The 26,690-nt window shown below is 71.0% G+C and overlaps 3 protein-coding genes across 6 annotated transcripts; 2 read left to right on the plus strand and 1 right to left on the minus strand.

Moving 5' to 3' along the window:
• Positions 1-830: 830 nt before the first annotated feature.
• On the plus strand, positions 831-14,781 carry BAZ2A (bromodomain adjacent to zinc finger domain 2A). The gene is made up of 29 exons (XM_064474589.1): positions 831-1,015; positions 4,360-4,497; positions 5,046-5,633; positions 6,073-6,258; positions 6,855-7,058; positions 7,483-7,692; positions 7,770-7,830; positions 7,909-8,017; positions 8,197-8,298; positions 8,374-8,584; positions 8,699-8,760; positions 8,876-8,941; positions 9,025-9,216; positions 9,316-9,570; positions 9,985-10,199; positions 10,354-10,428; positions 10,706-10,868; positions 10,983-11,042; positions 11,125-11,260; positions 11,344-11,918; positions 12,186-12,411; positions 12,501-12,656; positions 12,733-12,896; positions 12,970-13,253; positions 13,329-13,461; positions 13,576-13,722; positions 13,805-14,031; positions 14,121-14,264; positions 14,340-14,781. The coding sequence occupies exons 2-29, from the start codon at positions 4,362-4,364 to the stop codon at positions 14,506-14,508; spliced, it is 5,256 nt and encodes a 1,751-aa protein (XP_064330659.1). The 5' UTR covers positions 831-1,015; positions 4,360-4,361; the 3' UTR covers positions 14,509-14,781.
• A 41-nt stretch (positions 14,782-14,822) lies between these two features.
• On the minus strand, positions 14,823-22,663 carry RBMS2 (RNA binding motif single stranded interacting protein 2). Of its 3 annotated transcripts, XM_064474592.1 has the most exons (13): positions 22,453-22,607; positions 20,787-20,935; positions 20,613-20,671; positions 20,442-20,533; positions 20,183-20,340; positions 19,883-19,962; positions 19,699-19,808; positions 19,538-19,584; positions 19,360-19,453; positions 19,206-19,253; positions 18,687-18,794; positions 18,518-18,595; positions 14,823-18,441 (listed from the first exon to the last, which is right to left on the minus strand). In XM_064474592.1, the coding sequence occupies exons 1-13, from the start codon at positions 22,516-22,518 to the stop codon at positions 18,361-18,363; spliced, it is 1,170 nt and encodes a 389-aa protein (XP_064330662.1). In that variant the 5' UTR covers positions 22,519-22,607; the 3' UTR covers positions 14,823-18,360. The 3 variants fall into 3 exon arrangements, with proteins under 3 accessions (XP_064330662.1, XP_064330661.1, XP_064330660.1); XM_064474591.1 differs by having other exon boundaries at positions 19,360-19,584; positions 20,787-20,932; positions 22,453-22,663; XM_064474590.1 differs by having other exon boundaries at positions 19,360-19,584; positions 22,453-22,643.
• Positions 22,664-23,627: 964 nt separating this feature from the next.
• LOC135317925 (aquaporin-2-like) lies at positions 23,628-26,492 on the plus strand. 2 transcript variants are annotated; one of them, XM_064474596.1, is made up of 5 exons: positions 23,628-24,657; positions 25,121-25,441; positions 25,518-25,670; positions 25,746-25,826; positions 26,277-26,492. In XM_064474596.1, the coding sequence occupies exons 1-5, from the start codon at positions 24,643-24,645 to the stop codon at positions 26,484-26,486; spliced, it is 780 nt and encodes a 259-aa protein (XP_064330666.1). In that variant the 5' UTR covers positions 23,628-24,642; the 3' UTR covers positions 26,487-26,492. The 2 variants fall into 2 exon arrangements, with proteins under 2 accessions (XP_064330666.1, XP_064330664.1); XM_064474594.1 differs by having other exon boundaries at positions 23,628-25,441.
• The last annotated feature ends 198 nt before the right edge of the window (positions 26,493-26,690 follow it).

The following is a 26,690-nucleotide window of genomic DNA, read 5'->3' on the forward strand; positions in this document are numbered from 1 at the left end:
GGGGCCGGGAGCACCTGCGCCGCCGCCCGGCACCGGCACGGCACCGCTCCGGGGCTGGCGCCGGGCCGGCACCGCCGCCCCCAGGTACGCAACGCGCGGGACGGGGCCCGGAGACACGGACCCCCCCCCCCCCCCCCCCCCAGATACACCGGGCCGCACCGGGATCCCCGCGGGGCTGGGCGGGTGTCACCGGCACCCGCGGCTGTGCACCGGGACCACCGGTTAGGTACCGGGACACCCCCCCTCCGGACCGGGACCCCTGCCGCCGCACCGGGCAGCGATTCCGCCCCCCTCCCCAGGGGCCGCACGGGGATCCCCTTCTCCCCCCGTCGCCCCGGTACCCGCAGGCGGCCCCGGTCCCTGCGCAGCGCGGCCCGGCCGGTGCCGCGTGACGTCACCGGGGATCCCGGGGGCCGGGGCAGCCCGGGGGCGGCGAGGGGGGGTTGCCGGTGTCCCTGCGGTGGCGCCGAGCCGGGGAGCGCCCGGGACCGGCGGGGTCCCGGCCCGCGGCCGTCCCGGCCGCCCCTGCCCCGCGCGGCGCCGCCGTTCTCCGGAGCTGCGGGGGGGGGGAACGGACGGGACACACGCGAAACGGGAAGCGGGGGGGGGGGGGGGCGGTCCCGGGGGAAGCGGAGGGTGGGGGGGGAGGCGGCCCCGCGTGGGGATTCCCCCCGCCCTGACCCCTCCGGGGGCGGGGATCCCCTCCCACGTGGGCGCGCGGCCCGCCCCCGGTGACGCGCGGCGCCGCTCCCGGTGACGCCATCGCGGCGGCGGTGACGTGCGCGCGGGGGGGCGGGGCTGGGACCGCCCGGCGGCGCGAGGCGCTTCCTGCCCTGCGCCGCTGGCTCGGCTCGGCTCGGCTGGGCTCGGCTCCGCTCGGCCGGCCCGGTGCGCTGCGGCCCGGCCCGGCCCGGCCCGGTGCGCGGAGGGGCCGCGCCATGCGGAGCCGCGTCCCGCCCCGCGCCGCCTGAGCCGGGCCCGGGGCACCCGCCGGGCCCGCGCCGCCGCCTGCCAGGTGCGGGGTCGGGGCGGGGGGTAGCGGTACGGGGCGGCCGTTAACGGCCGGGGTGGGGTGGCGGTTGGGGCCCGGCGCGGGGGGCCCGGGGCGGCCCCGGCGAGACCTCCACCCTCCCGCTTTCCCGACCTCGGTGAGACACTCCTCCCCCCCTCTTCTTCCCCCCCCTGCATCCCGGTGCCCTGCGAGACCCCCCCTCCCCACTGGCCCCCGGTGAACCTCCGCTCCCCTCTCGCAGAGGCCTCCAGGCCCCGAGCCGCAGGGAGCCCGGGCCCCCTCCTCTGCGGCCGGTGCGGTGCCCCCTGCTTTCCCGTCCCGGACGCAGAAGGAAGCTCGCCCACCTCCATCCCCTGTCCGTGCCCCCACTTCCCACCCACCCACCCCCACCCGTTGGGTTCCGCCGCCCCCCCCCACCCCGGGACCCCCCTGCGGAGGCGGGTGGGGGCGGGGCGAGACCCGGCGGGGGGGGGGGCTGGGCTTGGCGGGGGGTGGGGGGGGTGTCCTTGCCGCAGGGAGCGGGGGGGACCCCGCCGGGTGCGGTGCCGCGGGCGGGGGGGCCGGTCCCGGGGCCGTGTCCGTCCCCCCGCAGGAAGTGGCCGGGAAATGGCAGCCGGTTGTTGCGTCTCGTTGTTTTTGAAACGTCCTTTTTAATCAGGTCGCGTCTGGCTGCCGGTGCTGCCGGGCCGGGGGGGGCCGACCTCCCCGCCAGGGGACCGGCACCGGCGGAGCGTCACCGACGGCCCCCCCAGGCCCGGAGCTCTGGGTACCCCCCGACTCCGGGGGACGGTCCCCACCTGCCAGTGCCCGTGTCCCCGCCTGGCACCCGCAGCCGTCGGGAGCGCGGTGAGCCCGGGCCGGGTACTGGTGGGTGCTGCTGCCGCCGCCAGGTTGGGGCTTTAACACCGGGGCGAGTGGGCGCTGCCATGTTGGCTCTGCCTGCTCCGGTGGGAGCCGGGGAGCAGCCCCCGCGCACCCACCTCATCGCTGCCGGTGAGACCCTGGCAGTGCCACCGGGCCCGAGGCTTCCGTCCCGCTGCTGGTGCATCCCCAGGGCTGGCCGCGTCCCCGGCCCTCGCCCTCCTCACCTCGCCTGCTCGCGGCCAGCTCCGGTTACGTGCCATGGCCCAGTTTGTGGCTCTGTGCTCAGTCACGTGCTGCCTGGTAGGGGGAGCGGGGCCGCGGCGGGCAGGAGCCCCAGCACCGGGCAGGAGGCAACAGCCTCTGCCCACACCGCGCCCAGCGCTGGCTGGGCTCCCAGTGATGCCGAGGGCGGCTCCAGCACCCGCAGGGCCCAGGGTGTCTCCACACCAGGGCTGGGCCCCGTTTGTCCCCAGAGCAAGGGCGAGCTGGCACGTGTGGCCGTGCCGCAGCCCCCGGTCCCCATCCTGGGGCAGCTGCTCCCTGCAGCCGGCACGGATGGTGCTGCCACAGCTGGAACCTGGCCCTGTGATTGAGCCGCTCCTACCTGGCCGGCCTCCCCTCTCCCAGCCCCTCTGCCCTCCCTCTCCCAGCCCCTCTGCCCTCCCTGTAGTTAATTCCCACCTTACTGGCTTTTATTCTTCCCTCTCGGCCATGGCACTTCTCTCCTGGCCATGCTCCCTGCGGCTGACTCCTCTCTGGCCCCCTCCCCGTGCCTGGCGTGCTCCCAGCCCATCCCAGTCTGCGGCGCTGACCTGCGGCCGCCACCTGTCCAGTTCTGGTGTGTCCCTTTGCTGCCTCCTCTGACCTCCAAACGCCGGCAGCGGCGTTCCCGGCTGGCGCATCGCATGCGGGGTGGGACCGGAAAGGCTTTTTCTTTTTTTCAGCCACCCTGTGGCCGGTTTCCCCACGATGACTGGGGGCTCCCGGCTGGGGTCGGGGCAGAGGCAGGGCTGCACCAGCCCCCAGCTCACGGGTTGTGGGGGGGGGGTGGCTGCAGGGCCACCCTGGGATGTCTGGGAGCGACGTGTGTGTGGCAGCTGCGTCACCGCCCATACGGGTTTCTCTGGCGCATGAATCACCCGTGTCCCCGGCCAGCCGGGAGAGCGCTTGGCAGCCCCGGCCCTCCTGCCCCTGCCGGGGCACCGGCCGATGCGGGCAAGGGTGTGATGAAATCCCCGCCTGGGTTTCGACATGGGCCGTGCTACAAGCTGCTGCTGAGGCGTTGCATCGGCCGAGTGTGTGGCAGCATTGGCCCTCCCGGAGAGGTCGGTGGAGCCGTTGCTGCCTCGGCCAATGGCAGGTTCAACGTGCACAGCAGGACAGGGAGACGCCAGCTGTGGCAGCCCTGTGGGGTGTCCCTGCCAGCACCGGGGTTCCCGTCTCATCTGCTGGGCTTGCAGGGCCTCGGCTCCCCCACGCCATCTGCTCCCCTGTCCCATGTGCTGGGACCCCTTTGGGTGGCTGCCAGCCATGCCAGTGGCACAGCAGGGTCCCATCCACACCGGGAGCCCTCCTCATGGGCCTCTGGTTTGCAGGGAGCATTTGCTCCTCCTGGGTGGCGAAGGTCACCAGCGGCTCCTGCCTGTCCCTGGGCCGTGCCGAGCCAGCCCCGGGGCACCGGCTCCTGCTTGCTCCCGGCTGTGACACGAGGCCAGCCGGGATCCTGTCTCGGGTGGCTGCCACAGAAGCGTCCCCAGAGCTGTGCCTGGGGGGGATGGGGCTCAGGTCCCTGGCTGGGGGGGGATCGTGGCTGCAGCGGGGGCACTGGCTGTCACCGCAGAGGCGTTTCTGTGCCAGGAGTGCAGCGTTCCCCAGGGAGATCCGGGCTGTGCCGACGCCATGTGGGGTCACAGGGCTGCTCTGGGGGGGCCAGTGCTTTGGTGGGAAACAGCCCCCACAGCTCCACCAGCTGTGAGCCTGCCGGAGCTCCCGCGGTCTCGCCCCGAGCTGGGGCCCTGGCATGGCGGCGCCAGGGAGCCGAGAGCTTGAGTTTAATGTGGGAAGAAGCGCGGGCGGGCGGCAAGCGGGGTTTCTCAGTGACGGCCGTCCCTGGGGACGCTGGAGCGTGGTGACGAGCTGTGCTCGTGCAGGTGGCAGCTCGTCCTGCTGGGGCTGCCAGGCCTGGGCTGGTTCGTGGCAGAGGCAGCATCATCGCTGGGGGCCCGGGGAGGTTTTGCCATCACTCCTTGCCCTCCCCAGCCCTGCCGTGTTTCCGTCAAGCTCTGGGTCAGGAGCTCACCCTGCCCTGGGCTGGGGATCCGGTGCTTCCCCAGACTCCCTGTCACAGGGAGCAGCTCTGCCCCAGCGCGGGAGTGGAGGGTCCCCACCCTCCCTGCGGGCCTTGGTGGCGGGTGGCACTTGTTGGACTGGCAGCCCTGGTCCCCGCCAGCGGTTGACCCTGGTGCTTTTTCTCTCCTCTGCAGAAATGGAAACAAACAACCATTTTAACTTCACTGGCCTTTCCTCTGCACCCGCTGCCTCAGGACCGAAACCCACGCCTGCCTCAGGGGACAGCCCCTTCGCCCACAGCTCCCCGCTCAGCTTCCCCCCACAAGGGAAAAGTAAGTGCCCCCGCGGAGCCAGCGCAGCCCAGCTGGGGTCGAGGGGAGAGAGGAGCCGTGGTGGCACAGCTGGCGGCATCTCCCTGCACACAGGGCTGGGGCCGGGGGTCTGTCGCTTGCCTGCCATCGCCTTGGCCTAGAAAAGCAGCCATGCCAGAATGGGGTCTCCGTGTGGATTTGGCCGGTCAGCTGATCTGGCACAGCCCTGCCAAGCGCTCGGCTAATCCCCGGCATCCTGCGGCTCTCAGCCTGACACCAGCGAAGCCCCGTGGCGCAGCCGGTGTTGCCAGCAGGGAGCTGCACTGGGGGGGGGGTCTCTGGGGTCTGAATTTCCAGCTCTGTCTAGGTGCAGGCAGCAGTCATGCTGGGGCGAGGGTGGGCAGCGGTGGGGCAGGGGGCTCAATGAGTGCTGGGCAAGTTGTCTGTCTGTCCTCAAACCTTCTTGTCCACCGCTGGTGGGGCCTGGCTGGCTCCGTGGGAGGGAGGGTGCTGAGAAACACCCCTGCCACACCACTGACCCATCTGTCTCTCCTCTGGCTTCCTCGCAGGTCTGAACGGGGGCATGAATGTCAATGGCTTCTCTACTGTATCTCACCCCAGTACTTCAGGGACCTTCACCCCCAGCTCGCCGCCCGCCGGCACACCGCCCCTCCGCACCTACGACTGCCTCTGGGACTACGCGCCATACCCGCCTGCCGGCGGCCTCAAGGACAGCAGCCCCGCCGCACCCCCGCTCTCCGGCCTCGGACAGTTCCCGCTCAACGGCGTCGCCGGGGGGTCCCGGCCGGCGTCCCCGGGGCACAGCACTAACCTGCAGGGGGCTGGGCAGGAGTTCTGGGGCAATGGCACCCCCGGCCCCATGGGGCTGAACTTCGACTCGCAGGAGCTGTACGACTCCTTCCATGACCAGAGCTTTGAGCTGATGCAGAACGGGCCGGCCAGCTTCTACACGGCCACCCAGCCCTCCCCCATGCTGGGCTCCGGCAGTCCGCCCTTCTCGCTGCCACCAGGCCCGCCAGAGGAGCCGAGCGACGGCGAGGGAGATGCCAACACCGCAGCCAAAGAGATCCCCTCTGCCATCGCGGAGAACGGGGGTGGGCTGGTGGGCAGCATGGAGCTGGAGGAGGAGCAGCCAGGTAGGAGCCCGGCACTGCCGGTGCGGGCGGGCAGAGCCCCGGGCTGGGGCACCGCAGCCCCGACAGACAGGCGCTGGCTCCTGAGCTGGGATGGTGGATGGTGGGGTTGGGCATCGCGCTCCCCAGGGAGGCCCAGCCCCTCTGACCCACCTGCCCCATGTCCCAGCCGGGGTTTGGCCTGTCATGACTCAGAATTGGTGCTGGGATCTCGTTAAACCAGGCCGGGCAGAGCCCGCGGCGTCGCTGCTGGCAGAGCGATGTTCACCCCCGCGTGGTGTGTGCGCGAGCCCCGGGGTGGCTGGGTGCCGGGGGCAGGCCTTGGGAATGGCAGCAGCTCGTGCCGATTGATACCCCAGGGCGGGGGTGGCCAGGCCCCGGGCTCTGTCACCATCGTGTCCTGCTGCTACAGGCTCTGTTTTCAGTCGGTTGTTCCCTTTAGACTTGAAGATCTGCGGCTACAACGGGTCTGCCCCCGGCGTGGTGCCGCTCGGGCAGGAGGGGCCCGTCCTGGCCCCCAGCACGGGCAGCGGCTGCTTGGGGGACGCGTCGCCCATCGCCCCTCAGCTGGAGGACGCCCACATCCTGAGCGAAGACCCCCTGGAGCCCTTCGAGTCCCTGGCCAGAGGTAGGGAGGCTACAGCCCCACTGGGCTGGGGGGGCGCGTTGGGGCCCTGCTGGGCAGCACGGGCAGCTGCCTGCACCCGGCTGGCATGGCCGTCCCCCGCGCTGCCCTGGCCCGGCCGCCGCCTGTGCCCACGGGGGCAGCGCCCAGCCCCGCTCGGTCCCCTCCGGGCAGCGGGCGGTGGCGGTGGTGATGGCGGAAGCCTCCTCCTGCGGCCTGGGCGGGCAGGCAGCCCTGGGCAGGCGCTGGCGGGCGGGGCGGGCCCGTGTCCCTGCCGCGTCCCTCCCGCGCCAGCCTCCTCCGCGCTCCCTTCCTTCCCTTCCTTCCCAGCTCCGTGACGAGGCTGTTACTCAGCGCCTGAACTTCCGCGCTGGTGAACATCACCGCCACCACCACGGCCATTTTGGGCTCCTCCACTTCCCAGAGGAGGGGGCGTGGCTGGGGGCGCCGAAACCCCTTAACCCCTCTTCTGCCGGCACCTTTTCGGCCAGGGGGGGCCCGGCCGCACCCCATGCCCACTGTGCTCGGCCACCCCTCGGGAGCAGAGATGTGGGTCTGCGTGCCCCCAGCCCAGGTCCTGGTGCTCACCCCCTCCCCAGACCCTGGCACCGGGGACCTCTACGCGATGGACGACTCGCAGCTGATGAGCGACAAGTCCCCCCTGGAGGAGCCCCCCGACCTGCCCAGCCTGCGCTGCACTGCCAGCCCCCCCCTCCACGCCGCTGGCCCCTTCAGCCTGCTGCCCGCCGGCCCCCCGCCTGCCCCGCTGCTCGCCGGCCCCAGCTCGCCGCCCACCCTGCACGGTACGTGCCGCGGCGGGACCGGCCGGTGCCCGGGGCTGACTGCTCGCCGCCCGCGCCAGCTGGCCCCCGGCGGAGCGGGGATGGCCGCCCTGCCGGCCTTGTTCTGCCTCCGCGGCTGCCACAGCACATTTGTGTCCGGGCAGAGCGGGGACCCCACGCGTGCCAGCGCCCACACCGGCGAGCCGCGGCCGGTGCTGGGGGGAACCCCACAGGGGGAGAATGGTGTGCCAGCATGGGCGCCTGCCCCTGGCTGGGCATGAGCCCCTGGGGGGGTTTCCTCCGCACCGTTGGGTGCCCCCGGCCAGCTCAGGGAGAGGGTGCGCAGCCACATCCCCCGTGGGACAGGCGTGGGCTCTCTGATGTCATGGGGGGAGCAGGAAGGCGGCTGTGCTCGGCGGTGACGTCCCTGACCTTGGGCCCGCAGACGGCAGCGTCGACCTGAACAGCAACAGCCACGTGGGGCCGGAGGAGTCGGGGTCCCTGGAGCTTGACCCTCCGCTGGAGGCGGAGTCCCCGGCCCCGTCTCCGGAGGAAGAGGAGGAGGAGGAGAAAGAGGCTGCCGACAGCTGTCTGGAGACTTCAGCTGCGCGAGGAGAGAGCGAAGAGCCTGCCCCGCTAAGCACCTCGGCAGCAGGTAAGGCCGAGAGCCCCTGTGGGTGCCCCCCTGCAGCCAGCGCACCTGAGCCCAGCGTCCCGTCCCCTCTCTCGCAGGTGATGTCCCCCGCCGGCGCATCGCCACCCAGGAGGAGGTGCGCTTTCCCCTGCAGCATGGGTAGGTGGTGCCGTCCCCGTCCCTCCGTCCTGCCCTGCAGCCGCCCCGCGGCACCGGGCTGAGGCTCCTTGTGCCCAGGTGGAGGCGGGAGGTGCGGATCAAGAAGGGGAACCACCGCTGGCAGGGCGAGACCTGGTACTACGGGCCCTGTGGGAAGAGGATGAAGCAGTTCCCGGAGGTCATCAAGGTACAGTCCCTGGGGAGAGTGGGGTGGGGGGCGACCCACGGTACCGCTCTGCCACAGGCCCCCCCAGCTCTGCCAGAGCCCCCAGCTGCAGCAGGCAGACACTGCTATGAGCCAGGAGCTATGGAGTCCAGAGCACTGAGCCACCCTCACAGCCTTCCTCCTCCTCCTCCTCCCCCCAGTATCTGAGCAGGAACGTGGTGCAGGACGTCCGGCGTGAGCACTTCAGCTTCAGCCCCCGCATGCCGGTGGGAGACTTCTATGAGGAGCGGGACACGCCGGAGGTGGGTGGGGGGCAGCTGAGCCGCCCTGTCCCTGCCACGCTGTGCTGCGGGAGGTGACCCGGATTTGTGCCGCAGGGTCTGCAGTGGGTGAAGCTGAGCCCCGAGGAGATCCCCTCGCGCATCCAGGCCATCACAGGCAAGCGCGGGCGACCCCGCAACGCCGAAAAGGCCAAGCCCAAGGAGCCACCGGCTGCAAAGCGTGGCCGGGGCCGGCCTCCCAAGGTCAAGATGGTCGACTTGCTGAGCAAGACAGACGCGAGGCTGCTGAAGAGGCTGGAAGCCCAAGGTACCCCCTGCCTGGCCCCACTGGCTCAGGGTGGCTGGTGCAGCCCCCCGCAGCCTAGCTCTGGTGGGCCCCCAACAGCTGGCCCATCACTACCCTCCCTCTCCGCTCTCGCAGAGGTGCTCAGTGACGAGGACAAGCTGAAGATGAGCAAAATCAAGAAGAAAATGAGGCGGAAGGTACGAGCAGCTGTGTGGGGCTCAGGGTGGCTCTGGGGCCCCTCTAGGTCTGGAGTAGGGGCTCCCCTGGTGTGGGAAGGCCACCAGGTCCCTGAGCTGGTCTTGTCCCTTCCAGGCCAAGAACAAGCAGAAGCAGGAAGCCAAAGCCCCCAGAGCGAAGGAGGCCAAGAAGAAGTCCAAGGTGAGTTCACAGGGTATGAAGGGGCCAAGAAGGGAGCAAGAGATGGAACCGCTCCTCCCATGCGTCCCGGTGTCTGTCCTCAGGCCAAGGAGAAGAAGGGCAAACCGGAGAAGGGCAAGGACAAAGCACGGCCCAAGGAGAAGAAGGGCAAAGGTGCTCGGAAGGCGGACAAGGGCCTTCTGGCCCAGCGGCGCTTGGAGGAGCGGCAGCGGCAGCAGCTCATCCTGGAGGAGATGAAGAAGCCCACGGAGGACATGTGCCTGGGGGACCACCAGGTCGGCTGGGACGCGGGGGGCTTGGCTGGGCCAAGCTGGTGAGCAAGCAGCCTGCCCAGAGCTTTACCAGTCCTGACTGTCCCCTCTCCTTCCCTGCAGCCCCTGCCAGCCTTCTCCCGCATCCCGGGCCTCGTCCTGCCCAGCCGCGCCTTCTCCAACTGCCTGACGGTCGTGGAGTTCCTCCAGAGCTACGGCAAGGTCCTGGGCTTTGACCCGGCCAAGGACGTGCCTAGCCTGTGCACGCTGCAGGAGGGGCTGCTGGGGGTGGGCGACAGCGCGGGCGAGGTGCAGGACCTACTGGTGCGGCTGCTGCAGGCTGCGCTGTACGACCCTGGGCTGCCACCCTACTGCCAGGTGAGCCTGTTCCCCTGCCCCTGCCCCGTCCCCTTTCCTGGCCAGGGTGGGGGAGTTGGTGCCCAAGAGGCCCCGCCTGCTGCAGGTTTGGGACAGGGAAGCCCAGATTTGGGAGGTGCTGCTCTTGCTGCAGCCTCCTGCACCCTTTCCCTGCATCTAGCCAGCTCCCGGCCCCTGGCAGCCCTCGGGGTGCTCCCACGTCTGTCCTGCCGCAGGGGCCTGGAGTGCAGCAGGCAGGCGGCCCTGCCTGGCTACCTGGGACACCCCTGGGCTCGTTCCCACTCAGTTTCCTGGCCCTGGTTTTCCCATCTTGTGGGGTGCTGGCCTCCTCCCCTTCTTTTTTTTTTTCCCCTCCTGGTGCACCCCCCGTGGGGGCAGGAGGGGGCTCCCCAACCCCACCTCTGCTCTGCCCAGTCCCTGAAGATCCTGGGGGAAAAGGTGTCGGAGATCAGCCTGAACCGCGACACCGTCTCTGAGATCCTGCGCTGCTTCCTGATGGCGTACGGGGCGGGCGAGGACCTGTGCGACGGGCTGCGGACCAAGCCCTTCCAGGCACTTCCCCCTGAGAAGAAAGCTGCCATCCTGGCCTTCCTGGTGAACGAGCTGAACAGCAGCGCCCTCATCATCAAGTGAGTGCGAGTCGGGGGCAAGCACGTCCTCTGATCCTGGCCGCTCCTGCCTGCGGGCACGTCGCGGGCACGTTGGCACCCGGCGCGGGTCCCTCTCCTTCCTGGGAGAGTTGCGTGGGGCTGCCCGCTGCAGCCAGCCCCCGTCTCTTTACAGCGAGATCGACAAGACCTTGGAGAACATGTCCAACTACAGGAAGAACAAGTGGATCATCGAGGGCCGGCTGCGCAGGTGGGTGGGTGGGGGGTGCCCGTGGCTGCCGCTGCCTGCACACACGTGGCAAGCAGCACCACATGCCTGCCGGATGGGAGGGGGCTGCCCCACCAGGCACGGCTGGGTCCCGCTTGTGGCATCTGCACCTTCTCTCCCACATCCCGGGACTGGGAGACGTTGGGGTGACTTTTCCGGTGCTGCGGTGTGGCCGCGCGCCCCGGCCTGCCGGGGAGCAGGGTGGGCGTGGGCGCAGGCAGCGGGGCCGGCAGCGGGTGCCTCTGCTGTGTCTCGGCAGGTTGAAGGTCGCCCTGGCCAAGAAGACGGGCCGTCCCGAGTCGGAGATCACGGGCCTGGAGGACGGGCGGCGCCGGCGCAGCTCCCGCCTGACGGAGGAGATGGGCCTGGAGATGGAGGAGGAGGAGGAGAGCCGTGGACGGAAATCCCGGAGGGAGGAGGAGGTGGGGTGGCAGCGGGGTCCACTTCTTATAGGGGGGCAGAGGTGGGGCCGCTGCCTTCGGTGGTCTCTTCCACACCTGCCCGCGCTTTCCTGACAGATCTGATCCCTTCCACAGGCTGACACGTCTGCATCCAGCATCCCTGAGCTTGAGAGGCAGATCGAGAAGCTGGCCAAGGTGAGTGGACGGTGGAGGGCTGGGGCCTCAGCCCCCTCTGTGGGGCTGCGGGACCCGTCACCACCTGTCCTCTTCCCCACAGAGGCAGATGTTCTTCCGCAAGAAGCTGCTGCATTCCTCGCAGATGCTGCGGGCGGCTTCTCTGGGCCAGGACCGGTACCGGCGGCGGTACTGGGTCCTGCCCCACCTGGGCGGCATCTTCGTGGAGGGAGCAGAGGGTGAGCTGGGAAGGGCCTTCTTGGGGGGGAATCTCTTGGCTGGGAGAGGACTCGCATCTCACCTCCCCCTCCTCCCCTTGCAGTGGCTGAGACAGCACCCCAGGAGCCTCCAGAGAAGAAGGTGTCCCCCCAAGTCTCCCTGGTGAAGGAGGAGCCAGTGGATGTGCCCATTCCCAGCCGGACGAACTGCACGGCCTCGCGCTCCCGTGGCCGGCCCCGGAAGAGCAAAGAGGAGCTGCCGCAGCACTGCGGGCCCAGACCACCCCCCGTCAACGGGGTCCTGGAGGAGTCGGTGGCCCTGGGACAGAGCCAACATGACCTCAGCCAGTCCGCCTTCCTCTCCTGGCTGAGCCAGACGCAGTCATCCCTACTGAAGGACTCCGTCCTCACCCCGGACAGCAGCCCCGGCAAGGGGGACACGGGGCTCCCACCGCTTGAGGCCCCATCGGACCCTGTGGAAGAGGAAGAGGAGGAGGAAGAGGAGGAGAGTGCCCCAGAGGCTGTGGAAAAGCGGGGGCCCTGGTTCAACCTGCTGCCCCGGACACCCTGTGATGACCGAGCCCCCCTTGCTACCTCCTCAGCCGAGCCCTCGCTGCGAGCGGCTGCACAGCCCCGTGGCCATCCCCGTGGCGAGCTGCCCAAGGGCTCAGCCAGGCAGGTGCGTGCGTGGGGCCAGAGGGGCTGCGCCCAGCACTTCAGCCCCAGCCCATGGGGACCGTATTGCAGGGGAACGTCCCTGGGTGGTTGGGGGAAGCAGGGTGGGACCCTCTGCCTGGGCCCTGGACACCGCAGGGCTGGGGGATGCTCTCCAACCTTCTGGGTCGAAACAGCTACAGGGCCGGGGGGCTGCTGTATCGGGGGCCGTAGGGTCGGGAGCTTTGGGGGGTGCATATCTGGCCCTACTGATGCACTCTGTCCCCACCAGCTGAACGGCCTCCCCACGGATGACCCCACGGCTCCCCTGCTCGCTTCCACGCCGGTGCACGCCGGCCCCAGGGCCCACGGCGCCTGCCCCAGGAGCCGGGGCAGCCTGGAGAAGCTCCAGGACCTGCCGGGGCAGCCCAAGCGCCGAGGGCGGCCCCCTACCAAATTCTTCAAGCAGATTGAACAGAAGTACTTGACTCAGCTGACAGAACAGCCTGTTCCTCCTGGTGAGAGCCCAGCCCAGCCCCGGGACCCCCGGGGCAGGGGATGCCGGTGCCCGCAGCGGGGCGCTGAGCACTGCGGTGCTGCCTTGCAGAGATGCAGAGCGGCTGGTGGTGGCTGCAGGACCCCGAGGAGCTGGAGGCGGTGGCTCGTGCGCTGCACCCGCGGGGCATCCGGGAGAAGGCGCTGCACAAGCACCTCACCAAGCACAAGGAGTTCCTGCGGGAGGTCTGCCTGCGCGCCACCACGGGTAAGGGCTGCCCGCGCGGGCCGGCGTCGGGGGGCTGCTGCCCGTCCCCCCCGCTGAGCCCATGCTCTGCCCCCAGACCCCATCTTCCACCCGCGCCCCGAAGCGGCCAGCGCCACCGTGTCTCAGGAAGCCCTGGCCCAGTGGTCGGTGATGGAGAGAGCCTACGAGACAGACCTCTCCGTCCTGCAGTGGGTGGAGGAGCTGGAGCAGCGCGTGCTGATGGCAGACCTGCAGATCCGGGTAGGTGCCGGGCCGGACCCCGCAGTGCTGTAGCCCCCGCCAGACGCCCGCCCTGAGCCCGTTTCTCCCGCAGGGCTGGACGTGCCCCAGTCCCGACTCCACGCGGGATGACCTGCAGTACTGTGAGCACAAGGTGGAGCCCCTGGAAGACATCACCGTCCGGAGCCGGCGGGACGGGCTGCCGCTGTGCCGGGAGCGCACCAACCCCCTGGACCTGGCGGTGCTGCGGCTGGCGGCGCTGGAGCAGAACGTGGAGCGGCGCTACCTGAAGGAGCCGCTCTGGCCCCTGCACGAGGTGGTGGTGGAGAAGGCCGTGCTGAGCAGCCCGGAGGAGCTGAGCCTGGGCCCCACTGAGATGTGAGCCCCGCGCCCCCCCGAGCTGCGCCGCCAGGACGCAAGCGGCTCTGGCTGAGCACCGTCTCCCCACCGCAGAGCCTACGAGATCACGCCCCGGATCCGGACGTGGCGGCAGACGCTGGAGCGGTGCCGCAGCGCAGCCCAGGTCTCCCTCTGCATCTACCAGCTGGAGAAGTCCATCGCCTGGGAGAAGTCGGTCAACAGAGTGGTGAGAGCCCATGCCGCACCGCCGGGCGGGAGGGGCGAGAGCCCCCTGCCAGCGCCGGGCGCCCTGGGGTGGCAGCGACCCCCGCAGCGGCGCGGCTGACCCCCGTCCCCACAGACCTGCCTGGTGTGCCGGCGCGGGGACGACGATGAGCACCTGCTGCTGTGTGACGGCTGCGACCGCGGCTGCCACCTCTACTGCCACCGGCCCAAGATGACGGAGGTGCCCGAGGGCGACTGGTTCTGCTCTGTCTGCGTCTCCCGGGTAGGTCATGGGGCAGCTCCCCACCCGCTGGGGCCAGCGCTGACCCCAGGCTCCGGTGGTGACCCCCACACCCTCCCTGCAGGCGGGTGAGTACCGGGACCCCGTCTCACCCCGGCGAGGCAAGAAGCGGAAACGGGGGTGTCTCTTTGGGGGGAGCCTCGCGGAGGAGGAGGAGAGCCCGCGGCGCCGGCCGGCCTTGCGCCGCCGCGAGGGGCTGCCCGTGCCCCGCTACGCAGGCGAGGGGCTGTCCCCCACCAAGCGGAGGGGCGCGACGCTGCGGGGCCAGCCCAGCGACCTGACCTTCTGCGAGTGAGTGGGGCCCGGGGGGCGCGGGGCAGCCGGGGCCACGTCCCCAGGGGTTCCCCCTGACCCTGCTGCGCCCCCCGCCCCTTCTCCAGGATCATCCTGATGGAGATGGAGTCGCACGAGGACGCCTGGCCCTTCCTGGAGCCCGTCAACCCCCGCCTGGTCCCCGGCTACCGCAAGATCATCAAGAACCCCATGGACTTTGCCACCATGCGCACGCGGCTGCTGCGGGGCAGGTGAGTGGGCGCCCTGGGGGTCTCTCAGGGGCCAGCGGGGTCCCCGGCCGCCACTGAGCGCCCTCCTGCCCGCAGGTACTCGACCTCAGAGGAGTTTGCGGCCGACGCCATGCTGGTGTTCGACAACTGCCAGACCTTCAACGAGGACGACTCGGACGTGGGCAAGGCCGGGCACGCCATGCGCAAGTTTTTCGAGAGCCGGTGGGAGGAGTTTTATCAGGGAAAACACGCTACTAACCCGTGAGCGGGGCGGGACGGCGCCCCCCGCCCGGGGCTGGGGTCCCCCCGCGCCCCCCAAGAACTGACTCCTCTGGAGCTGATCTCGCTGCCTGCTGATCCCGCGTGGGGGGCCCCCCCGGCCGGCGCGAACGGGCCCCTGCCCCGTAGTGGGCGCCCACGGCCCCTTCCCGCTGCCCGGACCCCCCCTCTGCCCGGACCCCCCCCACCCCCACCCCAGCACCACAAACTCACAGACTGTGTAAGCCAAAAAGAAAAAAAAAAAGAGGTGTTTTTTTTCTTTCTTTCTTTTAAATTTTATTTTCTAATTAAGAACAGAAACAGCCCCCCCCGCTCCCCCCCCCCCCCCCCCCCCCCCCCAACAAACAGAAGCGAATCCTCCCCGCTGGGAATATTTAATAATAGCAATAGTTCGTAGTGAATGTGTCCGAGCACTCCTGTGCAGCGTCTACATGCATTAACGGCCAGTAAAGTGGACTTAGACCCCCCCGCCTCGCCGCCCCCGCCCCGGCCGGGACCCCCCCCGCCCGCGCAGACACTTTACGGGGAGGGGGGGCCCTCGGTGCAGCCCCTGCTGCCCTCGGACCCCCTGCCCACGGCCGGGGCAGGCGCCGGCCCCTCCCCACCTGGCTCCAGGGACCATACTGGGGAGGGCGGGGGGGCCCCGGCAGCCCCTTTCCCTGCCTCCACGTCTCAGGAAGAGCCCGGCCCCCCCCTCCCCATGGCACGAGGACCCCCGGGGCTGTGCCGGGGTCCTGGCCGCCCCCACGCCCCCGACTGGGATCCCTCAGGGATGCTACTGCAGGCCCCGGGGGGGCCCCGGCCCCTCGCCCCCCCACCCCACCCCCCCCAACATGGACTTGAAGCCTCAGGTGGGTGTTTTTCCCCCAGACCCCTGCAGGGTCAGGGGGGTTGTACCGGGTGGGGAGGGGGCCCCCCCCGGCTGGCAGGGGCCTGAGTGGGCACGGGGGTCCCTCCCCTTCCCCTGGGTTCCCCCCCTCGCAGTGGGCGGTCAGGGAGGGGCCGGGGCCCCCCAGCCCCCCCGGCCAGGATATTACGGGTACTCGCTCTGGGGGGTTCGGCGGCTTGCGGGGCTGCGGGGGGGCCCCGGGCACGTCCCCCCCGGCCCCACAGAGCACTGAAAACAACTCACCTACCTGGGCAGGAGGGGCCCCGGCCGCGCCCCCCGCCCCCCCCCCGTCTCTCAAAGTAGCCTTTTTTCTATCAAATAACCTCAGAAACTTTTTATTTTATTTTATTTTTTTGCTTTGAAATAAGAGGTGGATTTGAAGTCTATTTGAACTGACTTTATATTACGCATAAATATTTATATTTTATCTAAATAACTGCGCTGTAACAAACTTTTTTTGTGGTTTGTTTTTTAGTAATGTTTCAGATCCGTCAGGTTTTTTTCCGTCGTGGGAAAGTTTTTTGGGAGTCTCCGTATCGTTCTCGTGTTCGTTCAGTTGAAGTTCCCCCCACACACACCCGGCCCCGCCCTGGTTTGACACCCCTCTACCCCTGCACCCCCAAAGGCCCTCCCCATGGCCGGCACCCGCCCCCCCCGCAGCCCCCACCAGGGCAGGGGGCCGTTCTCTTTGCCCCCCCCCGCCCAGCCTCGGTGCCCCCCTGGCCGGGGGGGCTGCGGCACCACCGGGAGCATCGAGCCCCCCCCGGCTGCGGCCCCTTCCAGCCCGCCGGCCGCCTTTTCTATAACCAGCCGTGTCGTTTTAGTGACTTTTTGATAATGTACAGGTTTTGTGAATTTAAATTTATTTCTTTCTATATTTTTAGGACCAATCTCATTTTTAATAAGGTTTAAAGGAGGAAAGGCGGACTCTAGCCCTCCTCTCCGTTGCCTGTTGATGTCCCCACAAGCTGTAGGACCCTGCGTGTCGCGTACGAGAATAAACAACTCACGTTTGATAGACACACGCTGGTCCGAGCCCTCTGTGGGAGCGGGAGGCTGGGGAGGGGCGGGGGGGGGGGCGGGGTGAGGCAGGGGCTGCAAGGAGCCCTGAGCTGGGGGGGGGGATGCTTTGGGGGACCCTGAGCAGTGGGGGGCTGTGAGGATTCCCCTCCCCCCCGCCCCAAGACAGAGGCATTTGCTTTTCTTGCCTTTTTATTTAAAAACAAAAAAAAACCAACCTCGAAGTGGGGGGAGCTGTCGGGGGGGGGGGGGGGGGCTGAGCGCGGAAGCAGGAAGAAGAAATACAAAACTAGAAACCTCTCGAGATTTTAAAAAAAAGCAACTTAAAAACCTGTACAAAATGCGCTACGTATAAATTAAAGGGGGGGACAGGAGGGGGCCACGGCTTTGCCTCTTCAGCTCAGGCCCCCCCAGGGCAGGCAGGGCCCCAGTGCTCAGCCCCCCCCCCCGCACAGTGGGGTGGGGGCTCAGCACAGGGGCTCCCAGCGCCCACCGGCCCCCAAGGGGGCCATCTGCAGGTCTCCCTCTTTGGTTCCTTCCTCGGGGGGGGGCCATGCCCCCCAACCAAAGGGGCTGTGCCCGGGGGTGGGGCCGGGGGTGGTGGTGTGGGGGGCCGGGCAGTAGCAGCAACGGGAGAGGTGGGTGATGGCTGGAAACCGGGGTGGTGGCGTCACCCCAGGCCAGGGGCGAAGGGCTGCAGCCCCCCGACCCCCCAGGCCTGGGCTGGGCACACACCGAGCTGTGGGGTGAGGTAGATGTGTGGTGTGGGGGGGGTCCCCACTGCCCCGCGGGGGGGGGGCCCTCGGCCCCATGGGGAAACCGGGGGGGCCCCACTACCCCATGGCAGGGCTGGGGACTCCACTGCACGGCAGGAGCTGGAAGAACCGGGAGGCCCTGGGCAGAGCTGGGGGCTGGGGGGGGGGCACAGCTGGCCCCAGAGCTGGAAGCAAGTGGGGGATGGCTCCCCCCCGCCCCCCACAGGGTGGGACGGAAGGACGGACAGACAGACCCACGGCGCAGGGGTCGCAAAGCCGGGGGGCCGGGGCAGCTCAGCGCCCCTCCCCGCCCCACGACTCCCTCAATCTTTGGTTGCAAGAGCCGCCCCTGCGGGACCCCCTGATTGTCACTGCGTGGGGGGGGGGGGGGGGCACACGGGGACTGGGGCCACCGCAGCCCTGGGCAGGGGGATGCTAAAGTGCCTGGTCGACCCTCGGGGTGCCCGTGGGGGGCGGGGTGGGGGGGGGGGTGGCGGGGGGGTTATTGCACTTGTCCTGCCCCCTCCCAGGCCGGGGCGGGGGGCAGCATGCAGAGCCCCGGCCCATACCCACGGGGGCAGGAATGGCTGCGGGGGCGGGGAGGGGCACAGCACCCCCGGCCCTGCGGGGGGGGCTGGTGCCCAGAGACTGGATCCCCACGGGGTGGGGGGGGGATCCACCACCACCCCCCCGCCCCCAGTCCCCGACCCGGGGGCACCGGCCGGACCGGGCAGCAGAAGGCACGGGGGGCACCGTGGCTGGGGGAGGGGCTGGCGGGGGCCACGGGCCCTGGAAGCACGAGGAGGGGGGGTGGCTGGGCACTCCCAGCCCCCCCCCCAGGGGCGGCGTTTGTCATATTTTCCTTTTTTTTTTTTCCTTTTAGTTTTTTACAAAATGCAGGAGGAGAAAAAAGCCCTCCGGGGCGGGTGGGGGAGGGGCCTGCCTGGACAGGGGGCAGCAAGACACCATGGGAGCAGCAGGACCCCTGACACGGGGACCCCCACCCCCCCCTCCCCAGGCTCAGGGACCCCGGCTGGGGTGCGGGTCCTTCCCGAGGCGACGGTGGCAATGGGGGGGGGGAGGGGGGAGGGGCAGTGCCGGGCAGGGGTCCCGGCACAGCCCCTCCCCAGCAGCTGGCGGGCACAGGGTCCCTCGGGCCAGCCCCCCCCCACCGCTACTTGGGGTAGGGGTAGGGGAAGGCGCCGGGCTCGGATGGCGACTCAATGGGGCCGTGGCTCGGGGCGGCGCTGCCGTCCTGCGGGGAGGCGTTAGCAGAGCCTGGGCCCCCAACCCCCCCCGCGCCCCCTCCCCGAGCCCCCCACAGCACTCACCTCCAGCGGGAGGGCGGGCGGCACCGGCGGGTACGGCGGGATGAAGGCTCCGGGGACAGCGGTGGCAGCAGGCACGTACTGGGGAGAGCGGTGGCATCAGTGGGATGGGACGGGGCCGGAGGGGGAGGGGCGGGGGGGGGGCGGTTAGGGCATGGGGAGGGGGTCTTACCGTGCCAGCACTTCCCAGCGAGAGGTGGCCGAGCTGCTGGGCCAGGGGGGCCACCACGGAGGGCTGGAGGGGGACGGCGTGGTCCACAGCAGGGGCCAGCACCGCGCCCTGCACGGCTCCATCAGCCCGGGCCGTGGGGCCGCGGAGGGAGGGGGGCTGCGGGGCGGTGAAGGGGGGGGGGGGGGGGGAACACCAGGGCCGTGGGGACACATGGGGACACACGGGGACACGGGTCCGGGGGGGTGGAGGGGCTGCGCAGGGCCAAGGGTGCCGTGGGCACCGGGGACACGGGACTGTGCGGCCATGGGGGGGACACGGGACAGGGCCCAGGGAGGGGCAGGGTGGGGCTGTGGGGCGGGGCTGTGGGTGGGGCTGTGGGCGGGGCTGTCGCCACTGGCCAGCATGTACAAAGTGGGCGGGGCAAAGCTGCAGAGGGTGGGGTGTAGTGGGGCAGGGATGCTGGCAGGGAGTGGGTGGGGCAGCGGGTGGGGCCCCCACACCCACTCCACCCATGCTCACCGTGGGCTGCACGAGGTAGGACTGGTGCATCCAGGCGGGGCCGTGGACCTGCAGCAGCAGCCAGGTGGGAGTGGGTGGGGGCTCCCCTGAGCACCCCCTGCCCTGTGGGGACCCCCATCCCCTCAGGACCCCCCACAGCCCTCCGCCCCTGTACCTGGTAGGAGGAGACGGGGGAGGGCAGGTAGGGGGCCAGGGCCGTGGGGGCGATCATCCGGCTGGGGGCCAGGCCGTAGGGCGCCGGGTAGAACCTGTAGGGCGGGGGGTCAGGGGCGGGGGGGGCGCGGCCGGCAGCCCCCGCCCCGCTGGGGCCTGGGGGGGCCCAGGGCACCCACCCGTTCTGCAGCGCCGTCGCAGGGTCATAGGCCAAGGTCACAGTGCCCTGCGGGGGCAAAAGGATCAGCGCTGCCCCACTGCTCCCCCCAGCAGCTGTGGGGTCTGCCCCCCAGCAGGACCCCCTCCCCACACCGCCCCCCGCCCCCTGGTCCCCCCTCACCGCGTCGCTGTCCCGGGCCCAGGCTCTCCCGTTGGGCACAAACTTGCCCTGGCTCTGCCGCTTCTTCTGCCCCCCGTCCGCAAACTTGCAGAGCAGCGGGTCCGGGGGGGCTGCGGGGAGGAGCCGTCAGTGCCATCAGCCAGCCCCCGGCCCCCCCCAGCCCCCCAGGGCCCCCTCAGCCCACCTGGCGCCCCCGGGGGCATCTTGATGTACTTCCCATTGAAGTGGGTGATGACAGCCTCACACTTCTCCGTGGACTCCATCCTGTGGGGAGCGGGAATGGGGCGGGGGCCACACACGGGGCCATCCTGGCTGCCCCCGGGCCCGTGCAGCCCCCCCGGCCCCACGCAGCCCCAAGCACCCCCCTGTCCTCCTGGGCACCCCCAGCCCCATCCATTGCTCCATGCACCCCACGCAGCCCCAGGCACCCCTCAGCCTGCAGCAGAGCCCCTCCCTCTGTGTCCCTCTGTGTCCCCCCACTTACCGTGCGAAGCCCACACCACGGCTGGCCCCGTGGGGGTCCCGCAGGATCCGGGTCGAGACCACCTGCCCAAAGGGCTTCAGCAGCGCCTCCAGCTCCTGCTCGTCCACCCCCAGCGGCAGGTTCGAGATGTAGAGGTTGGTGGGGTCCTGCTCCTGTTGCTGTGGAGGGGGTCAGGGGGCTGGCCAGGCCCCACAGCACCCAGTGGGGGTTCCAGGGGGGGCTCTGGGTGTCAGGGGGGTCCTGAGGGGCCATGCTGTACCTTGGCCATCTGCGCCTGCACCCCGCTGGCCTTGAGCGCTGTCACAGCCTTCTGGGCTGCCATGGGGCTGTCGAAGTCGACGAAGCCGTAGCCTGGGTGGGGGGGGCCAGTGGTGAGTGGGGCCCCCAGAGCACACGGCCCCCCACCCTGGCCCCACGGCCCCTCCCCAACCTTTGCATTTGTTGGTTGTCTTGTCCAGGATGGCTTTGGTGGAGACGATCTTCCCATAGCTGGGGGGAAGAGAGGGGGTCAGTGCCCAGCACAGCCCCCAGCCCCCCTACAGTGGGGCTCTGGGCTGGGGGCAGTGGAACCCCAGTCCCCAGGGGGGGTCCCGGCCCCACTCACGGCTGGCAGAGCTTGACGAGGTCCTGGTCCGTGGTGCTGGGGTGCAGCCCCCGGATGTAGAGGTTGGTCTTGCTGAGCTGGTCCGCGGCCCCCCCGGCGGGGCTGGGGCTGGGGGGGCCCAGCGGCTGCGCCGGTGGCACATAGGGCTGCTGGGGGGCAGGGGTCAGCACCTGCCGCAGCTTTGCTGCAGCCCCCCCCCCACATCCTGGTCCCCCAGGGGACACGCGTGCCGGTGCAGCGAGGACAGCCGAAGACCCCAGCAAAGCCTAGGGCCGGATCCTGCCCATCCTGGGCCGCCCCCCCCCCCCGGCCAAGGGACCCCCGGTCCGACACGGCCCCAGGGCCAGCGCCCATCCCCGGGGCCCCTTGGCCGGTGGCCGGAGGCGGCGCCGGCTGGGAAACCTCCGGGCCTGATGTCAACGTGAAAAAATGAATCACCCGCGGCCGCCCCCACACCCGGGCCCCCCCGGGTCTCTGTCCCCCTCTCTGGGTCCCCCCATCCCCAGGGGCGGCCCCACGTCCCCACGTCACCCCGGCTCCCCAGCCCCATGGCCCCCCAAGCCCAGGCTCTGCTGCAGCTCGTGCTGTCCGTCCCCGGGCCCTGGTTGGGGGGGATGGGGATGGGGTGACCCTCCCTCACCCACCGGGAACGGGGCTGGGGGTCGCCTGCCTGCGTGGGGTCCCTTATCCGGGACCCACAGGGACCCCCCTGGCACAAGCAGGCACGGCTGTGCGCACACATGTAGGCGCACACGCGTGTGGGTGCACACCCTGCACACAAGCAGGCACAGTTCACATGCGTGTGCGTGTGCGGTGCCCCCCACACGTGCGTGTCCCAGGGCTGGTCTGTGTGCGGGGGGGGAGCACGCGTGCAAGAGCCTGCCCAGTCCGTGTGGGGCTGTTACCCCATGGTGGGGGCACAGCCAGGCATGGGGGTCTGTGCTCGTGCAGGGCAGATGTGTGTGCGTTGCACACGCGTGTGCAAGCGTGGACAGGTGTCTGTGGGGGCCGTCATGCCCTGCGTGGGGCCACGGAGCCCCTCGCCTGGGCTGTCCCCCCCTGTGCTGGGGCCTGTGCTGTGTGTGGGGCCAGCACACGGGGTGACCGCAGCCCACCCCCCAGGAAAGGAAACTGAGGCACAGGGTGGGTGGGTGCGCAGCCCCCCCCCCCGACCCCGGCCAGGGCGGGGGGTCGTGGCTCACCCGGGTGTCCCGCCCTGACCCCTGCCCCGGTGGGGGCTGGTCCCAGGTGTCCCCCCGACCCCCCCAACACCCCCACAGGCCCGCTGAGGACCCCAGCGTGCGTCCCCCCCCACCATCGCTCCCGGCTCTCCCCCTGTATCCAGGGCTGTCCCCCCGGGCTCCGGGCCTGTCCCCGCAGCCGGGGGGGGGGACACACACACGGCCTCGCCATGCCTGTGCCCCCCCCCCACCCCGCAACGGCCAACCCCCGGGGAGGGCACGGGGGTCCCCGCGGCGGCGGCGTGCGTCCCCCCCACGCCCCCGCCCGCCCCCGCGGCGCGGCTCCCCCCCCCGCGGCGGGGCCCGGGGGGTGCTCCGGGCCGGGGGTCCCGCGGCCGCGCCGCAGCCCGGCGGGCCGGGCCGGGCCTGGCGGCGGGCGGGCGGCCCGGGGTGGGGGGGGGGGGGGCGGGCGGCGGCCCCCCTACCTTCTTGCCGCTCTTGTTGTAGGCGAAGGCGGGGAGGCCGGAGCGCGGCTGCACCGAGAGCAGCATTTTCCCGAGCGCGAGGGGCCGGGGCGGGCCGGGAGCCAGGCGGGCCCGCGCCTGACGTCACGCCCGGGAGCCAGCCTGGAATCTGCGCTGGCACCGCGCAGGCGGGGTCCTAACGCCGGCACCGGCCGCGGCCCGCCGGGCTGGCGGCTCCCCGGGGGCTGGGGGGAGCCCACACACCGACAGACACCCCCCCCCACACCCCCACCCCGGGGCTGGGCCCGGCCGCGCTTTTGGTGAGGCCCTCCCGGTACTGCCCCCCGCCCCGCCGCAGGGAGGGACCCTCGGTGCCCCCGGCGGGACGGTGCCCCCAGCCGAGGCGACCTCCCGGTGCCCCGGCCAGGCCGGCCGGGGGTCGGTGGAGGAGGGGGCGACGCAACACCGGGGGAACCTCCGGACACCATCCCCCGGCCGGGCCCCTCCGCTGCGCCCAGGCCTAGCGGCCCGCTGCGGCTGGCGTCAACCGCAACCGCGGGCCCAAACGCCCGGGACTCCGGGGACAGCGAGGAGCGGTGGCGCCGCGGTGGGGAGCGGGGGGGGGGGGGGAGCTGCACACCGGGAGCGGGGGGCTGCACAGGTGCCCAGGGTCCACGGCCACGGGGGTGTCACTGCCCGCCCGGGGATGGGCTGCCCCGGCGGCGGGGCCCCGCAGCGACCCCAGGGACCTCAGCACCACAGCGACCGGAGCGCCCCGGTCCCTAATGTGCGGCCCCTTTAAGCGCGGCTCCTTTAAGGCCGCGAAGCCCCGCCCCCGCTGCCCGCACCATGGGCGCGGCCATTTTGGAGCCGCCGAGTCACGTGCCAGCCGCCGCCTGCCCGTCAGGCGGGGCCGCCATCTTGGCACCTCCTTCCCCCGCCGCGTGACACCGGCTGGCTCCGCCCCGCGGCTGAGGGCTGGCAGGGGGCCGCCATCTTGGCGCCTCGAGTTACGCCTCCCCCCCCCCCCCCCTCCGCGGTGGGGTGATGTTAAGGGGGGCAGGACGGGGAGTCGGGGGGGCCGTGAGTGGGGATCGGGGGGGCGCCTGGGGATCCGTGGGGGGCGGGGTCTGTGGGGCAGGATGGGGGCCCTGCAGGTCAGGGGCAGGCCTGGGGGTCCCCTGAGGGTCGGGGGGGGCAGTACAGCGTCCCCGGGGTGTTCTGTCAGGCGGGGGCACAATGCAGGGTCCCGCAGGGGTTTGCAGGGCAGGACAGGGGGTCCCCCCAGACCACTCTTGGGGCAGCACCTGGGGGTCGGCCCAGCTGTGCCCAGCCTGGCTCGAGCTCAGCCGAGGGGCCGGGGCAGTGCCAGGGGTGGCCCCGGGGGCGAAGGGTTTGGGGGAGCTGCCACGGCCCCCCTCAGCCCCCCTCCTGCCCTCCAGCCGGCCCCGTCTGCGGGGGCGCGGAGGCCACGTGTCCCCGCTCCGTGTCCGTGCGTCCGCCCGCGTGTCCCCGCGGCGCCGGGTCGGCCCCTTTGTGGCAGCCCTCGGCGCGGATTGTTCTGGCTCTTTGCAGGGCGTCAGCAGGGCCGGGGCCCCGCGTGCCCTGTGCTGAGCCAGGCCCTTCGGCACCAACCCCGCTGACTCACCCCGCACGCGGGGCCGGGCTGCTGAGCTGGCAGGGACGTGGGCGCCCGGCGCCCTGCGGGCAGGGACGGAGGGGGACCCCCCCACCCCAGCCCTCTCCTGCTGCCCCCCTGGGGACCAGCACAGCGGGGACGGCCCCAGCCCCCCGGCTCTCTTCACTGGTGTGTGGGCAGGGCTGGCCACGGGGGTGTCGTGTCCCCCCTCCTGGCTCTGTGGGCAGGCACCTTCCCCCCTCCACTCCCCCCAGCCTTTCATCCCTGCCTTTCATCTCTCACCCAGGGATGCAGTGCTGGTCGTCGTGGCAACACCCCAAAGTGTCCCAGCTCATTGCCATGGCAGCCAGAGATGCTCTGAGCCCAACCCCACGACCCCTGCAGACCCCCGGGGCCCTGCCCCATCCTCAGCCCCCTCCTGCATCCCTGGAGCGCCTTGTGCCAAGCATGGGGCCCTCCCTCTCCACACCTGGGGGGTTGGCAGTGCCAGGGAGGGGGTGGCAGGGCTGGGGGGTGGGAGGTGCCCCCACCCCAAGCATCCTCTGCGCTTGCCTCGGCCCTGCAGCTGCGCCATGGCCATCGGGGAGGTAAGGCCTTGTGAGCTGCACTGCCCCGGCCCCTTCCCCCTCAGCCCCCCACTTGCCCCCAGAGCCATGGCCCCAGGGTCCCTCCATGCCAGGGGGTGGGTGAACAGCCCCCAACTCATAGGGAGCACCCCTAGTCTGTCTTCTCAGCACCCCAGCACATAGCTCCAGCATGAGGGTCCCTGTGTGACCCTCCCGGGGTGCCCCCCAGCCCTGTTGTGTTGCCTGCCCCCAACCCACCTCTGTGACAACAACCCCCAGTAGCCGTGGCACCCATCTCTGTTGCCATGGTGCCCCCATTGCCATGGTGCTTCTGTTGCCATGGTGACCCTGTTGCCAAGGTGCCCCATTGCCAAGACGCCCCCATCACCGTGGTACCCAGTTTCTGAGGGGTCCCGTCACCATGGCACCCCATCGCTGAGGCATTCTGTCACCATGGCACCCCATGGTCACCCTGTGCCCCCAGGAGCTGCGGAGCGGGCGCTTCTGGCGGGGAGTGCTGGCGGAAGCATCAGCGACGCTCATCTTCGTGGGGGTGGTGCTGGGTGCCTCGGCGACCCCCGGGCCCCTGGCACCAGCGCTGGCCGGGGGGCTGGTGGCCGGGGGGTTGGCCTGCACCCTCGGGGCACCCCAGGCCAACCCGGCGCTCACCCTGGCCCTGCTCTGTACCCGCAAGCTGGGCGCCCTGCGTGGGGCCGCCGGGCTCCTGGCCCAGTGTGCTGGGGCCGTGCTGGCCTCCGCCGCCGCCCGCCGGGTGCTGCCGGACGACGCCAGCCTCGTCACCAGGGTGAGTGTCCCCGTCCCCGTCCCCGTGCCCGTGCCCGTCCCGGCGGCGGGGCGCTGAGGCCGGGCTGTCACGGCAGGTGAGCGTGGCGGGGACGGCGGGGCAGGCCTTGGCCTGGGAGACCTTTGCCACCTTCCAGCTGGCACTGGCTGCCTTTGCTGCTGCCAACGGGGCGGCCCCCCAGGGCGGGCTGGTCCTGGGCAGCGCTGTGGCCGCCGGCGCCCTGGCCGCGGTAAGGACCCCTGCCCACCCTCACCCAGGGCTGCTGGCCCCCACCCTGGCCAGCCTTGACCTCCCTCTCCCACAGGGGCCGTTCTCGGGGGGCAGCATGAACCCAGCACGCTCGCTGGGGCCAGCCATCGTCACTGGCATCTGGGACGACCACTGGGTGAGTTGGCAGCACCCTCTGGTCCCCCCCAGAGGTGCCCCCAGCTGCAGGGTGGGACCCCCCGGTCCTGTCTCCACCCCAGGACAGGGGTCCTGGGCTCTTCCCTTCATTGGCACGGGTCCCCTGGTCCCCACTGGGACAGGTCCCCCTCAGCTGCATCTCCAGTTTGGGTCCTTCTAGTTCCTCCATCACAGCATGGTTCCCCTCAAGTCCCCATCCTTGGGATGGGCCCCTCCTGGCCCCCCCATCCTAGATGTGTGATCCTGCCGTGGCTCCTCATGCCTGGAGCAGATTCCTCCAGTCAGTCCCCATCAGTGGTGTGGGGTCTGCGGTCCCCCCACCCCTGTGGCAGTGCCCAGTAGCCCCTGGCCCTGCATCCCCCTGGCCCTAGGGCACCCCTGACATGTGTGTCCCCCACTGGGACACCCCTGATGCTGCATCCCCCCCCAGGTATACTGGCTGGGCCCGGTGCTGGGCGCAGTGCTGGCCGGGCTCGCCTACGAGTTTGTCTTCGCCCCCGGTGCCTCCCGGGAGAAGCTGGGTGCCTGCCTTGCCTGCCGGGATGTGGCACTGGTGGAGACCACCAGCCCATCCCGCTCATCGCCTTCTGCCCGCGGTCCCCCGGTCCCCCTGGCCGAGCGGGGCCAGGACATGGCCTGACCCCCCTGGCCCCCTGCTCCAACCCAGCCCACGGGAGGTAGCACGTGAGCCCCAATGCCGGGTCCCTGCCAGCCCCCGAGCCCAGCAACCTCCATGGGGCATGAAGGGCACGGTGCCCCCTGGCAGGATGGGGGGAGCCAGGGGGGCTGTGCACAGATGGCTCCAGCCTCCCTCTCCCCCCAGTTGCCCCCTCCTCCTGGGAGG

The sequence above is a fragment of the Phalacrocorax carbo genome, chromosome 27, assembly GCF_963921805.1.
Source record: "Phalacrocorax carbo chromosome 27, bPhaCar2.1, whole genome shotgun sequence".
Lineage (NCBI taxonomy): Eukaryota > Metazoa > Chordata > Aves > Suliformes > Phalacrocoracidae > Phalacrocorax > Phalacrocorax carbo.

Bases quoted from the DNA above. Each gene is read 5' to 3' on its own strand.
- BAZ2A (XM_064474589.1), top strand. From the start codon at position 4,362: ATGGAAACAAACAACCATTTTAACTTCACTGGCCTTTCCTCTGCACCC. The intron at 12,897-12,969 runs GTAGGTGCCGGG...TTTCTCCCGCAG, and splicing joins TGGCAGACCTGCAGATCCGG to GGCTGGACGTGCCCCAGTCC. The intron at 13,723-13,804 runs GTAGGTCATGGG...CCCTCCCTGCAG, and splicing joins GCTCTGTCTGCGTCTCCCGG to GCGGGTGAGTACCGGGACCC.
- RBMS2 (XM_064474590.1), bottom strand. From the start codon at position 22,518: ATGCTGCTCTCGGTGCAGCCGCGCTCCGGCCTCCCCGCCTTCGCCTAC. The intron at 19,809-19,882 runs GTGGGCTGAGGG...TCCTCCCCGCAG, and splicing joins GATGCCCCCGGGGGCGCCAG to CCCCCCCGGACCCGCTGCTC. The intron at 18,442-18,517 runs GTGAGTGCTGTG...GCCTCCCCGCAG, and splicing joins CGCCCGCCCTCCCGCTGGAG to GACGGCAGCGCCGCCCCGAG.
- LOC135317925 (XM_064474594.1), top strand. From the start codon at position 25,100: ATGGTCACCCTGTGCCCCCAGGAGCTGCGGAGCGGGCGCTTCTGGCGG. The intron at 25,671-25,745 runs GTAAGGACCCCT...CCTCTCCCACAG, and splicing joins CCGCCGGCGCCCTGGCCGCG to GGGCCGTTCTCGGGGGGCAG. The intron at 25,827-26,276 runs GTGAGTTGGCAG...ATCCCCCCCCAG, and splicing joins GCATCTGGGACGACCACTGG to GTATACTGGCTGGGCCCGGT.